This window comes from Tamandua tetradactyla, chromosome 17 (genome assembly GCF_023851605.1).
Source record: "Tamandua tetradactyla isolate mTamTet1 chromosome 17, mTamTet1.pri, whole genome shotgun sequence".
In the NCBI taxonomy this organism is placed as follows: Eukaryota; Metazoa; Chordata; class Mammalia; order Pilosa; family Myrmecophagidae; genus Tamandua; species Tamandua tetradactyla.
Genome location: NC_135343.1, coordinates 38,523,810 through 38,539,411, shown reverse-complemented (window position 1 = coordinate 38,539,411; position 15,602 = coordinate 38,523,810). Strand labels below are relative to the sequence as shown.

General features: G+C 39.1%; 1 protein-coding gene across 1 annotated transcript in view; it reads right to left on the bottom strand.

The window, feature by feature from the left end:
* Positions 1 to 8,746: 8,746 nt before the first annotated feature.
* Positions 8,747 to 15,602, bottom strand: part of ACTR2 (actin related protein 2) — a 35,170-nt gene continuing 28,314 nt past the window's right edge. The window contains exons 8-9 of the mRNA XM_077134405.1: positions 13,705 to 13,837; positions 8,747 to 10,343 (exon numbers count right to left, since the gene is read on the bottom strand). Of these exons, the coding sequence (XP_076990520.1) occupies positions 10,173 to 10,343; positions 13,705 to 13,837 (304 nt within the window). The 3' untranslated portion in view covers positions 8,747 to 10,172. The remainder of the gene's footprint in view (positions 10,344 to 13,704; positions 13,838 to 15,602) is intronic.

Sequence of the window (15,602 nt, the reverse complement as noted above, 5' to 3'; positions counted from 1 at the left end):
TTTTAAACAATTTATGTATAGGCCTTGATGTGTCTAAACATCCAGAAATACAACACCAATCTGTTTTCAGGGCCCATTTAGACCAAATTACTCACTCCAGCCTCTCAGGTTTTTCTTCTTGTTGGGCTTGGTGTTCTCATCTCATGTGAAAACATTTCACCCAGGTCCTAACCCCCAACTATTCCATCAGTGTGTGAATTACAGATTCTCCTACATCTGAAGGACTTTGCTGTGGCTTTTTTGGGTTTTGCTTTGTTTTGTTTATCCTACACACACAGCTTCCTTCCTTCCTGCCTGCCTACCCTTTGCTCCCCGGGGCTTTTAGAGATGGGCATCCTCTGCAGCAGCTCCAGGCAACTCCGCTCCTGGCCAGAGGGGGTGGAAGCAGTAGGGAGCATCTTAGAGAACGCTGCGGTCCAGGCCCAGGATCTGGAAACCACCTTCTCAGCTAGCGCAGTCAGCGCGCGTCTCAAGGAGGCACCGCTGTCCCGTTCTGTGCCCACACACCCGCCACTCTCTGCGTGGTCCGCAAACACAGAGCAAGTTCCCAGGAGATGTAAGTGACTCCTATGCTTCTCCTCCCCAAGGCGTCTTCGCAAGGGCCGTTTGGATGCCAGGGGCCACTGCTAACCTTCATACCTGCCATTCTTTCCATGTCTTTGCCTTCCTGTTGTGAGTGGAGATTTTGGAAAACTCCACTGACTCGTTTGTCAAGTTCTGATTTAAATCCGGGGCCTTGGACCAGAATGAACACCTGCTAAACAACAATAATGATGATGATGATGATGTCCAAACTTGATAAATCTTTAAAGCATGACAAGTTCCTCTGAACCTAAAGCCCTGGGGGCCACAGGCCATTGCCTTGCTCACTCCCAGAGCACTCATTCCCTTCTCTTCATGGGAATGGTTTGCTATAAACAGAGGAGCAAGCTCTTGTGCGGCACTTCATATCCAAGCGCTTTTAAATGGCACTTGGGATCTCAACCACTCCAGGCTGGGGGCACGCCACTCACTCATGTCTGAGTTAAATTAACGCACACAAAAGACGAGTGCTTTTCCCAAGGCCCTTGGGTGAGGGGCGGAGTCCAGACAGGATCCTAAGCTGTTCAAAGCCAAGAGAGCTCCAGTGGGTACCCACCAGGCAGAACCACAGGGGAGGGGTGGGGGCATGTTGGAGAAGCGGGTTGGTGTAGCCAGAGAGGCACTTTGATTCAGCTCAGCTCCATAACTTCCTTGCTCTGAGTCCTTGTTCCTGTTTACCTCTTAAGTCTCAGTTTTCTCACCTACAAATATTAAGTGGGAATGATGCAGTGGCCAGTACTTCGTGGGTGCTCAATAAATGCTATTATAACTCTCAGCTGTGACTTCCACATAGTAATTGCACCCTATGTGGCTGTCTTAATTAATGTAGGGCTGATGGTCCCTGTTGGCTCTACTTATAGAAAGTCAAGGAAACTTAAAAATTCAGTAAATGCTTTTTTCTTTTTTTTTTTTTTAAAGGTGCTTTCTTGTTCTCCAAAAGGCAGTAAACCAAGGCAGGAAAATGCACCCCTTTGGAACAAAGGTCCTTTGAAACTGGAGGCACTCTCCTTTGTAAGTAAAATTAAGGCGCAATAATAAAGGAAGCTCATTTCCCCAAGGCCCCACAATAGGAGCATTCGAGAGTAAAACCAGGGAGTCCCAAGAGCCCTGGTGGCTAAGTTCTGGGGGTGGGGTGGGGGTGGAAACCTTTGCCTTTATTTTCTTATTTTCACGCCCAATGAAGTGAAACCATTGGAAAAACCTACCAGCATTTTTATCACTTAGTTTGTAGCTTAGTTCTGTTCAAAATTTCCCTGGTTCCTCAGGTGTTACTGTAGATTCATGTTTTTTTCAAGTGGAAAGGACCCCTTCTAAGAGTGTCACCTTAATTTCTGGAAGCAGGTCCCAGGTATCTGCATTGTAATCAGCTCCCCCAAGAGATTCCCAGGCTTCGCAAAGGTTGAGAACAACTGCTGAAAATGCTAGGACAGGAAGCGGGGTGGGCTCAGGAGAGGGGACACCTCAGAGACTCGGAATTCTCTTTGGGTCTAAATGGAAATAGTTTACACCAATATTGTCACAAATCCAAGATATCTGGGGGTAAATGGTTTCCTCGTTTCCCCTCCATAAATCTGCATGGATATTCTTGGCAGGCTCTGCAACTCTGCAGGGCGGGCAGCTGTGAGTCAAGCGAGAGGTTTATCTTCTTTCTTCTCCTGACCTTGTCTTCCTGCCTTTTGCAGATGTAGTTCTTTCCCCGTCTGCCTCACAGCTAATTATTTTAGCAGACAAGCTCAGAGCCTGAAGAAAACGGTATATCCTTGAAAGTAATAACTATACTGAAATGGAGTGGGAAAAGTCCTTTCCTTCTGTCCCAGCTCCTGCCAGCGCAGCGAGCAGCCATTCGGTTTAGTTTGCCAGTTAGCAGTTTAAGGTGCTCTTTGTTATTTAATTTTATCCAGTCATTTTAGGGAACTTGGGGGCCTCAAAGGTTTTTGTGACCTAGACCATATTAAAAAGTTTTCCATTCGCAATGATTCTCTGGCAGGGGTGGGGGTGGGAGGGCCATAAATCCAAACCTCTTAGGTTCTTAACATGGGGATTTCATTACATAAATCTTTCCCCTCACATACTTGTTCAAAAGACCCACAAACGCAACAGTACAAAGAAAACTTTTCATTGAGAACATTCAAGGCAGCCCTTTCTTACTGTTTTTAAAAAGTAGCTGGGAGAGGATTGTTATTGACACACGTCACAGTTCTTAGCTTCTTTTGAATGATACAAAACCAGAAGCATTCAAGTCACGAACGAGTGCTACGTATAGGAAATGGAAACGATAAAGGCCATTTCAACGAGCTTTTTTCTGAGATTGGTGAGATTAACCAAAATGAAAGAAATAAACATATGAAATTGTCACACATTAAAAAAAAAGCAGCTTAAAGTAAGTCAGAAGATGAAGTGTTCCTGGCACTACCACGTGTGTGGGAGAAAAGACAAATAGTAAACACTAATGATCCCCCGCCTGTCCCCCAAATCCACATTATGAACAGCATTCTGCTTTAGGGGACCTTATGATTTTCCAGTTGGTTTTGATGCCATAAAAAATGAATTTACAGCAGTCATTAAAATCAATATGTGGACTCAAGGTCATTATCATCAATTAGACACTTTGGGACAAATTTCAGGTCAACCTTCAGAGCTAACAAGGCTTCTAAGCATCTAATATGCATTTTCAGCTAATTCTGTTGTCAGAGGTGATGCCTAAAAGGCTGGAATATATTTGCTGTGAGCTCTAGAATGAAATGGAAACGTTAAGAGAAACTGGAACAGTGAAACAGTAAGAATGGGCTATGCATGCAAACAAATAGGGGGGGAAAAAGCCTCCAGCATCAACTACACTCTCCATGCAGAGAATTCTGAAAGCTCACTTGTAAGGGCTGCAGAAGAATTAGGCTCAAAAGATAAAAGTTACTTCCTGCTCAGCTGGAGGATCCATTACATTACTACTTAGAAAGGGTTTCTGCACTGAAAACTACCCCACCTCATTCATGTAAACACCTGCAGCTGGTTACTGAATTTAATGCATAGTAGCAGCGCCCCACCCAAAGTTCAAATCTCTGGCTAAAATTATTCTTGCCTGAAAGAGCAAATGTAGGGGGTAGACTTTTTTCTCAAGCAGTTTATAAACTAAATTTCACGAACCTCCAAATTTTGGAACCAACTGGGTTTGTACTTATTCAAAAGGCTTGAAAGAACTATATATAGGTGGTCTCCAAGTTGCACCCAAAAGTTCATGTGTAAGTGAGCTGCATAGAATTTGAAACACATACATTTTCCCCCTAGTAGTAAATGTGCATCTGGTAGTCCAGTTTCTTGGCTACAAATCATTTTAATCCATCTGAGGGGCGGAATTGCAGCACTACCTGTACTAGCTTGAGTTCAGGGAACTGGGAACCATTCAAGTGAAGAGAAAGCGCCTCCAAAAAGATTTTTGAAGTAAGTTTGCTCTGGTTATTTCAATACTTTCAGTACCCCACTCCCACCTATCGACACGGGCCCCTAAAAAATGGGCTTGTCTTAAGTTCCTTACTGCTCCTGGGGAATTACAGACCTTCCCTTCGCTCAAATCACAAAGAGCTGCTAATCTTTGCTAGGTGCCAGGTCTTTGAGTTGCTAGATTCCTTTTAGTTCACATAAATATGTAAATGATGATGGTGCTTTAACTTTCCCAGAAGTATTTGCATTTTGAGTAAAGGACATTTACAACCCACTTGAATAGAGGATTAGTTTGGGGGCACTAGGCTTGGGAGTTAGTCTCTAAGTGGTTTCAGTTTTCCAGGGCTTCTTCCCATTTCCCTCTCGCACCTATGTGCGAAATACTCCAGTTTCCACCAAGTTTCCAGTAAGAGCGGGAGCCAGTGTGCGATGAGGCACCCTACAGCCGGTATGAGAGTTTTGGGGAGTGTCGGGACCGTCTGCACAGCTGGAAAACAGGCAAACTCTCAGGCTGTAGTTGGCTCTAGCAGGACCTGGAGTGCTGCTCAGGAACCCGCATTTTCAACACACTTCATGTGTTTCGGCCACATTTTCTGAGACAACTTGAGGGACAAATAATTTGACTATTTAAAAAAATGAGGTAACTACTCTCTAGCTACGTAACTTATTTCCTACAGAATATTTAACCAGTTAAAGGGAAAAAGTGATTTCATATTAGAGTTCCCATTAGAACTTCTGAGTTGTGTAAGCAGCGAATTTATATGCTGAAAGTACCTGCCTGAATTCCACTTAAGGCCACCATGTAAAAATCAAAACAAACAAAAAAAGGCTTGCTAACTGATCACCGGGGTCCTCTACATCATAGTCACCATAGTTCTAGGTTCTAAAATTACATCCCCTTTCAGCAGTTCTTAAATCAAATTTAACTAATACCCGAAGTTTTCAAATCAAGGCGCCAAAGGTATATTATCAATTTCTTTTCTACATTTGAGTCTCAGTTAAGACCCAAATGTCTTTCCTTCGAACACTGTCAGCATGAAATACAAAAGTGTCAGAGCAGCACATAGAAGTAACACTCATTCTGGAAATACTCAGACTTTATTTCCTAAAACTAAGATGGGTCACACCATTTGCTTGGACATATTTTGACGTGGCAGAAAAAAAAATCCCAATCCCTTCAGATCGTTAAGGTACACATTTTACAAAATAATCAAATTAATGAGACAGGTCTTATCTTCAGTTTCCTGAACTAATTGCTTAAAATTATTTACATAATTAAATATTTTTATTTAATATATTAAATTTTTAAATTATTTACAAAATGTACTTTTCAGTTTTGCCTTTTTTCTTAGTTGGTTCTTTTTTTTTTTTCCTAAAAGAGACCATACGATATTTGTTCTTTTGTTTCTAGACTTTAGCACAACATAATGTCCTCAAGGTTCATTCACCTTGTTACATGCCTCACGATTTTGTTCCTTTCTTGTAGTCACACCAGATGGATGGAGGAGGCCGAAGGGTACAGTGACTGAGAAGCAGAAAGGTGAACTGTGGTGTATACATGACAGAATCTAAATTTTTTTAAATGGTCAAACTGTTTGTCCCTCAAGTGTCTCTCAAAACGTGGTCAAAAACACAAGAAGTATGTTGAAAATGCAGGTTCCTGAACCACATGCTGGTACCAAATCCAACTCTCAGGCCTGAGGGTTTGCCTGTTTCCCAGCTGTGCAGATGGCCCACTGCTCCCGCAAACTTTCACACCTGGCTGTAGGGTGCCTCACAGCACCACTAGGCTCCAAAGTAAGGGTGAGAAGAGTTGAGAGGGTAGATATGAAAAAGACAAGAAAGGAATTCTGTTCTGCCAAGAGAGAAATCATTTGGATCCCCCCAGTCGGTTCCATATTTTACACCTGTAAGTTAAACTGAGATATTTGAAAAAAGAGCCTTACTTTTTTTTTGCTAATGCCATAGTGTATTGCAAAAGTAAACAGTTTAATAGTTTCTTGCTCCCTAATTTCAGACATTTAAAACAATGCAGAACAAGATGCTTCAGCATGCTTTTAGAACATTAAATTTAATATAAAAATAACTTATATTTATATAATAGCTGCCTTATTTAAATTCCCCAAGAAGTTTATTTCCATTCTATGACTAAGTGGCTAACATGTTGGCTTATGTCTCTCATTTAGCCTTTAAAGAATATTTTGCACATGCAAAAATGTGTTTCCAGATCCTTACCCCTACCTCCTCCGTGGTATAGCATTTTCAATCTTTTATTAGGTCAAGGAATTTGGGCCAGAGAAAAAAAGTGATCCTACAAATACCCCAGTTCCATGGGTTGGACAATTACTCCAATGTTACATACTTTAAGAGGATGTAAATACTGAGCTAAGCTCAGTCCTTGGTTTCTGTTCACTTTAATGGGACACCCTTGTCAATAGTTCTAAAATAAGTACAGCTAATAAGCTCACACATTTGTATACAGTGGTAAAAGTTTCCGGGTAAAGGAAAAAATGAAGAGCATCAACCACAACTTGAGGCAGACTCTGGTATTTTCTCCCAGTCACATATGGAGACAGTTGTCACTACATTATTCTTCTGGAAGCTTAAAGGAGACTTAGAAGAGAGCTCTTCCAATCCACTGTCTCTCTCCAGGAGAAACCCTCAGGAGGTCCTGGGAACCCTGGCCTTGAAGGGAGCAATGAGGTTCGAGCATACAAGTTCAGTGAAGAGGGGGATAAAAGAATACTCACATCTACCCCCTGCCCTTCATCCTAAAAAGACTAGTAGTATAAAAGCAAGAAAGGGTCAATTTGATATACTTGAACCCTTCTTTATTTTGTTAAAAATAATATGCCTAGAGTTGACACAGAGAGCAGAGAGATGAAATTAAGACTCAGACATTTAGAGATGCTAAGCTTAGAGATGAAACCCAGAATCTGCCCTGGGGAAACTAAATGAGGACCCACAGATGCTTAGAGAGAAAGCCACTGGAAACAGGAGCTGAGAGAGCTGCTTGAAACCAGAAGTTGGAAGAGAAGTCAGCATATGTCGCCATGTGCCTTCCCCTGTGACAGCAGAACCTGGATGCAATGGGGCTTTCTTGAATGAAGTAATAATCCATCATCGCTGATTTTTTGCACTTAACAGTAAGCTCCATGAGAAAAGAATTCCTATCATTTTCACCCAGTACCTGGGATAGGGGAGGTGCTTAATAAATATCTGTATGTGTCTGTTGGAAAAAAAAAAAAAATGCCCAAAAGTCTGCAGAAGAGCCAAAATGTCCTTAAAAAGAGGAATGTTGCATTCGGTTTTCCCAACATTCCTAGTACTGTGTATGCCGCACTAAATCTTTTGGGAAACAACATAGGCTTTCAAGAGGGAACATTTTCTAATACAGCTGTAGTTTGCTCTTATACTTTTTTATATCAAAAATAAAGAGTTGTGTCATCAAAATAATGGAATAATGAACTGAACTTCCTAACAACTAGTTTTCAATCTACTTTAGAGTAGCAAAAATATATATATACATATATATGAATAAAAGTAAGAAAAGGACACCAAAGAGAAAAACTTAAAAGGAATACCAGAATTCAAATTTACTTTGAAAAATCCAATTCAATTTTATTTTCTGAATCAAAAAGAAGTTTGTCCGTGTTAAATTTAGAATGTTTAGCTTTCTGTTGATCTCTCAAAATACTTTCCAAATATTGTTAACAGTGCTCAGAACTGTGTAAAAGTTAACATCCAATACCAAGTTTTAAAAGAAAGATGTAAAAGTAGGACCTGTTTCTAAGAAACTCTTCTCAAAGGTCAAGGCATTGACAATTCTAATTTAAAAGTTAAAAAATTTTAATAGCTATTGGAAATCGAAGTGACAATGGTTTCCAAGAGCTAAAAACCAGATCTCTTTTAAAACAGAAAATGTTTAAATTTCTGTGGGATCCATGCCTGACAATAACTCTGATTAAACATAATACTCCCCTCCCCCCAAAGTACTAAATGCATTACTGCAACTTGGAATAGGAAAATTATAAAATGGAATTTTTAAATTATACTACACATATATATATATTAATACACCATTTTAACTGTCATGTTTGCTAGAATTATGAAATTAAAACCAAATTCTACTTTCAAGGGACAAATGATAAATGCTTTTTCATTGTTTCATTTAAGAGTCCATCCCATTGTTTCATTTAAGAGTTTTCTATCCCCATACTTTTTAATTCACAACCAAAGGCGAGGAGTCGATCCATGTACCTTAAATTAACAGCCAATGATTACTACAGAACATCCTACATATGTGTCCTCTAACTAGCCCAACACTCAAAAGGCCACGGGTATTTATAAAAACACGATTTAGAATACTTTAGAATTCCAAAGTGACTTGAGATCCACATCCCTGAAGTCTAGAAGCTGTTATTCATAGGTTATTCAGGTGCACTGAAGCATGTCCAGCATGCAGGCAAACTTCTTACTTGTTCAAACTGAGGTAAACCAACAAAAAATACTTATTAACAGAAGCTGCAATAATCAGAATTACCTCTTCTTTTGCTGCTTATTTCACATAAATTGATTTTTAAATTTTCTCATAGAAAAGAATCTAAAGCCAAAATTTCTCTGATTTTAGTCACATCTAAATTGTTTCTTCTTTCAAAGCCATTACCAATAAAGATTTTTTTTAAAAATAAAAACAATTTTTTCCCCAGAATCAGCCTTTCATATTCAGTGTGATACAACTTATTAACTTTATTTTCCAAATTTAGAAAGAACTCATTTCTGGGTATTATTTGATATTTTTTTCAGATACCAAGCAATACCAGTTGGATTCACAAATATGATTATTTGACAAAGGCAGTAAAGTCTGCTAAATATTTAAATACTACCAACAACTCTTCTTTCAAGCAAAAAAGATGGCTGAGAATTAGCATTTATGATTAGTTTTTCATTACAAACACAAATTTAAAACTTGATCTTTTGGAGGGGTGGTCAACACTTTAAATAGATTTTACTTCATTTGCAGGTTTCAAATCAAAACAAACATGTAAACACAAAAAACAAATGCAAATTACCCAACTGGCAACAAGTCCCATATTCCAATGTTATTTTTAACCCAACAATTATAACCTACTGCCAGTGACTATTTATTTGTATCTGCTTGTTTTATTAAATAAGCACTGGTCAATTATATAGAAGAATAACTGCAAGAATGGTACTTGGCACTGGATTACACTGATGCTTCTGGATAAACAGAAACATTTAGAAAATACCAGCTTTTAAGCACTTTTTAATCTGTAATTTGAATTTCCAAAAGCATTTTTAAATGTTACTTTTTCACTGATAGTTTCTAGGGATTCTAGTCCCAGCTGACATGGTTGATTTTAAAAAACAAATCCCTAAGCCACATGGTAATGGACTACTACACTCGCTTTTTATATCATATGGAAACATTTCTAGGCATACTAAGAGTAGAAGAAAACCTGCCAAATGAAAGTACTGTAAATAACGTTCATCTTACGTACCCCAGAGCAGAAAAGCTCAAAAATCAAGATAAAAAAGACCACCCCTTCCCACTCCCACACACAACCCCACCCAAAACACTTTTGTTCTAAGCCTAACATTTCCCTAAGATGCTAAGAGGAGAAGCTTTAACGTTCTTAAAGTTGCAGCAGTACTGATGAAAGCACCACACTACAGAGGAAACGATATATAGGGTTCAGGGGCTGCCCACCCATCCCTTACCACCCCCACCCCAGTAATATGTGAAAGCTCCGGTTAAAGTTTTTCTTATGCTAATAAAGGCATCCCACCTAGTGTGCTAAAGACTAAAACTAGCAGCATTACAGCAGTAAAGTGAAAATAGGAAGCCTAGAAGAACGATCTAAATGCCTACTTAGAAGAAACAGTGCAGCAGACAGGACCCTTTGTCCTCGGTTTTTGTTTTCAGGGAAGTGGCTGAACTCAACAGGCGGATTTACCCACATTAACAAAAATTTAACAAAGCTCCCCCCAAAGACACCAGAATAAAACCTGACCTTTCCAGTCAAAGGGCACAGAGAGGCCTCTTCCATGTCATGGAGTTGAATGAGTTCAAAGATTGGCAATAAAGGAAAAAAAGAAAGCATTAGGGGTGTGATGGGAACAAGCTTTAGAGTTTATCGAACAGTCACACCAAGTTTCTCCAGCACACGGACACCCTTTTCTTGATATTCTTGTCGGGTCATCCAAAAGTTGTCTTTGTCTTTCATGATATCTGCCAGAACTGCACCACCCAGGAATACCATGTGCTTTCTGCGAGGTGGGTCTTCAATGCGGATCTTAAATTTCTAAAGGAGAAAGAGGGAATAATAAAGTGTCACATGTGAAGAGTGTTTTCTACTTAAAGAAAATGACTTTTTCATATTTTCTCTTGTTGAATTTTCACAAGAGTCTTGTAATGTAAGCAGGACAGCAGGATTTGGTATCTGAGGTTCAGACACATTAAGCAATTTGTCTGCTAGCTAGGACACCATACATACATATCGTGTGCATGGCACAGTCCTGATTTATACCTCTTGGACTATCATTAACAGCATGTCTTTTCACTCTCAAAAATGTCCCCATTTCAATCATAAATTACATGAGCACTCTACTGACACAAGTACCAGAGTCCTGATCATAGCAAGTTTTACCATCAACTGACAGACAAGGTCAAGTCACTGAAATGTCAAAATGAAGAGTTTGGGTAAGAGGACTAAGATTTTTTTTTTCTTAAATTCAAAAGCCTTCTGATTCTAGTCCAGTGCAAAACAGTAAAAGTTGAACTTCTTTTCCGACAAGCAAAGCTAACTTCTACTCACTCAAATTCAAATGAAATAGTCTTAAATAAGACTAAATATAGTCAAAAAACAAATAATGGGGATATTGGAGAAAATGAACACTGTAACCAAAATTAAAGACAACTGGGAAGTTTTATATTCCATGGCCACCAATAATTGTCAAAAATGAAGGCACCTCCCATCCCCCAGTCTGGCAACACCTAAAAGAGAAACCTCATGACGATGTAGCAGTTTTTATTCAGTATCACACATTTTCTGCAAAAAAACCTCAAAGTAAACACGTTGTTCTAAATGATTTATTTCTATGTCACAAAAATGAACTGCAGGTATCTGTTGTTATATGATGAAAAATAAGTTTCTCAATTCTGGGGCTTAACCTATAGTTGTAAGTGTTCTATCACCTTTTTCTGTAAAGTGCCAGAAGGGAAGTATTTGAGGCTTTGTGGGTCTCTGGGAACTACTCAAACTCCCTGTGTAGCAGAAGGCAGCCTCAGACAATATGTAACAGTATGTAAACACAGGGACCTGGCTGTGACCCAACAGAACTTTACAAAAACAATTGGATTTGGCCCAAAGGCTATAGTTTGCCTATTCCTGCTCTAAGGGAAACTTAGCTAGTCCTTGAGGGTACTGCTTCCCCTGCAGCTCTCTCAACTTCGTCTGACTGCTGATTCTCTGACTTCGTCTTGCTCTTCCTTTCTGCTTTTACAGATCCCCCCAGTTATTTCTTCTTCTCATCCCCTTCCTGGGGTGTGTGCGTGCTCTCTACCTCCACCATTTCCTGCCATTATACTTCGGGACTTTGTCCTTTTCTCCCTTTATCCTATTTACTTGGCAAAACACCACGTCTGGTTTCTACCTCTGTTTTGTGCCTGCCTTCAGGCAGCTGAACAAGATGGGAAAGAAAATTCACTATCTCACTTTTAATGGATGGCTAACCTCAACAGAGCCCTCAGTGCTTCGTGGCAATTCTATTACCTTCCTCTGTTCTCTCTTCCACTCTCCAAGAGAATCAATTCACACGTCTCTTCTATTTTAAACCACTGCGCACCCTGGCTCCACTGTCTCAAGATGAAATCATAATGGCCATGATTTGGTAACTGCTGAAGTCCTCTTTACTTTTATATGTTTCCATAATATAAAGTTATGCATAATAACTATATTCCACCCCCACAACAGATACTTTCCAACTTTCACCTAGAAATTACAGTCTACTTTTGTTTCCTCCCTCTCCCAACTGTCTATTCACTATACCACACTAAATGATTCTTTAAAAACTTAAGTCAGATCCTATCATTTCTTTGCTCAAAACTCTCCCAAGGCTTTCCATCTTATTAGGACTAAAGGTCAAAAACTCTTTACTATGGCTAAACAAGATCTGCCTCCATGCCACCTTTCTGATCTCATCTCCCACCACCTCTCCCTGGTACTCTCAGCTCCAGCCATACTTGCAACGACTCCCACCAACTAAAGGCCATTGCACTTGCTGTCCCTGCCTGGAAGACTCTTTCCCCAGATAGCTTCAGCTCAGTCCCTTACTCCATTCAGGTCTCTGCTTGAAAGTCACCTATTCAGAGACCTCTTTGCTGATCACACTGTATGAAGGCGTATACCACACAAACTTCCCAACCACAACTGTTTTCTAGCTCCTAACCTTACTTAAATTTTCTCTGTACCATTTATTGACATAGTATGTAGACTGAAAGCAGGGATTCTGTTTTTGTTCACCACTGTTTGTTCATCCCCAGCACCTAAACCAATGTTTGGTACCCAGAAAGAGCTCAAGAAATATTTGCTGAAAAATTATCACCTAAGACAGATTTTTATAATATACATGTAACTTCAAAAAATCAGAAGAGTGAAGTACTCAGACCCATGGCTCCTTTTCAGTCTTCTGATTTAATAAATGTGAGCCCATCCTCCATTTAATTTCAACAATTTGAGCATAAAAGGTTTAACATTAGTTTCAAAAACATGCAATCTCATTATCTAAAAGAGTTGATCAACATCAGGTGAGAAAAAGATCAGAGACTAACCCAGGATTAAATTACTTTAAGTTTAGTGCACTGTACATATAGAAGAAAGCACACAGCCCAGAGTTTGCAGGAAAAAATCAAAGCAAAGGAACCATCAGCTATTACATACAAAAATCTATTTTTACTCTACAAATCACCAACTACCAATTAAAGTCTTTCTCGAGAGTTATGATAATTATTGGGGATACAGAATAGACATGGATGTTTTACAATCTGATTAGGGAGACAAGACACATGCAAGAAATAAGCAGAAAATAATCTAGGATCAGAAATATGAGAATGAGAAAGTCCAAGAGTAGGTTGAAGGCTGATTACATAATCAAAAAGTAAGTTTTAAAAAAATCCAAGTGGAACACTCACTTCTCCACAGTAGTGTGCTATTCCGAGGAGAACGCTGGGATAGCAGGTTATTCCTGTGCACCCCAAACCAGCTCAGTTGCTAGAGATAAGCCAGAACCTTTGGCTCTGGACCTAGTAACCCTAGCATAGAGGTGGTAGCATAGAGGACCTAGCATAGAGGTGGTCAGTTAGTTTGACCATTCTGGACAGAATTTATCTTGCACTATTTACTTCTTCCTGTATCTCTTCAAGGCTGTACTTGACTGAATTAGTAATTTGTTTAGGAAGACTTCTTGCTCCCTCTGGTGGTAGTAAAGATTCACAAGCCATTTCACCAGGTTCTAAAAGTATGTTAAGCATGTTAGGGTGCACGGGTGGTTCAGTGGTAGCATGCTCACCTTCCATGTGGGAGACCCAGGTTTGATTCCTGGACCATGTAACACCCCCTCCCCGCCCCAAAAAAGTATGTTAACAATTGGATTATTGATACTTACAGAAAGTTTTTCCACATCTCCTTTTAAAACTCGTTCTAAATAAAGTTGTTTAAGTTCACGTTCCAAGCGTGATGGAAGCCCAGGGTACATGGTAGACCCTCCAGAAAGCACAATGTGCTTATAGAATTCAGATCTAGAAAAACACAATGGATATTTATTTAGGGCCTAAGTTTTAAAAAAAATAGTCTCTCAGGGTTACTGTTATTTATGTCAGCCTCAAGGGGTTGCTGGAAGAATTAAATAAAATTCCACATATAAAGAACAGGGCTAAATGTTTGCTATTACTACTAGTGTTAGATAACAAACCCTCTTTACATATAAAATCTTTATTATAATTTTGATGAAAATACTTCTAAAGCTTATTTTATACTTTTGTGCAAATGTAATTGAGTCGTTTAATATATCCAAGATTTACATTATGCGGACTGTGTTATCACAGTGCTTCCTTAGAACAATTAAGACTTTTGTGCAAATGTAATTGAGTCGTTTAATATATCCAAGATTTACATTATGCGGACTGTGTTATCACAGTGCTTCCTTAGAACAATTAAGACGTGACATTTAACCACATTCTGTGATTGGCGTTCCTGCTTCTCAAATTTTCCACTTTCCTTTTGTAGTTTTATTCCTTTGCCTTGAGGCTGTTTGCTGTTATTTGGCTAGATTGAGGTGTTCGCTTCTTACAGCATTCTCCTCTTTCTTCCTTAAATATGCTGCTGGCTATGATACCAAATCAACTCCCAAAACTGCATATGTAGTAAAAGTAATATAAACTGAGAATATGAGGAACTCTTCTCACAGTAAAGCTCAGGAGTTGAGTCGCATTCATTCTAGTCCCAAACTTGCTTCTAGATTTTTAGTTACCTCCATCTTCTCAGATGGGTTCTTTCTGGTTGAGGCTACTGCAATTCAAGCTCCTAAAAGAGCAGTTTTAGTATTTAATTGCAAAAGAATGCACTGTGAATGAAGCATGAGCCAAGCAGCTGAAGTACAACTACCTGTGATATGTGCATGTACATTTACATGTATTTCAATATACAGATCATACAGAACATGAAATCTGAGTTGTGCCACTTGTCACTGTAAATTCAGTGGAGAGGGTGCTGATCTGACTCATGCTTTGGGAAGCCCAAAGCTTTAATTAACACCAACAGGAAGCCACTTTAAAATAAAATTTTACTCTTAATAACAATTAAATCAAGGGACAAAAATCTATCCAATCCTAACTGAGAATTTATCATAATTACAAAATCTAGATATGATTTTTGATCGTCTTCTACTAGGCTTATTGCTTAGTACAAGTGAACTTCAAGCACTGTTATTTTTATCAAATTGCATTATTGTTCTGCTCCCCAGACATCTCACCAAAATTAGCTAGGTGGTTATGTATTTCAGGGTTAAACAAATAACTTGCTTTAGAAAAGGCTTCTGTGTGAGTTCCTCTATAACTTGGGTGTAAGGAAGGGCGTGATAACTGGGACTAAAACTCCAAATGCAATAAAAGAAGACTATAAATATACAAGTAAACAAAGATAAATTTTTGCATGGCCAAAAACACTACAAGCAAAAGACAAACAGCAAATTGGGGGGAAAAATCTGCAACAGGTATTGCCAAATCTAAATATAAAAACAACTTTTTAAAATTGAGGGGAAAAATGATAAAAAATTCTATACAACAGGCCAAAACCATGGACAATTCACCAAAAAATAAAAAAAGCCCTTGAACATATGAAAATATTTTCAACAGCACTCTTAAGCGGGGCACATCAAAGGAAACAGGTGACTCTCAATGGCCAAATCAGGTGCAATTTGGGCATCAAAATAAATAGATGGGGTGGGTCTGCAACAGTGGCTCAGTGGCAGAATTCTAGCCAAATAAATAAGTAAACAGACGGGGG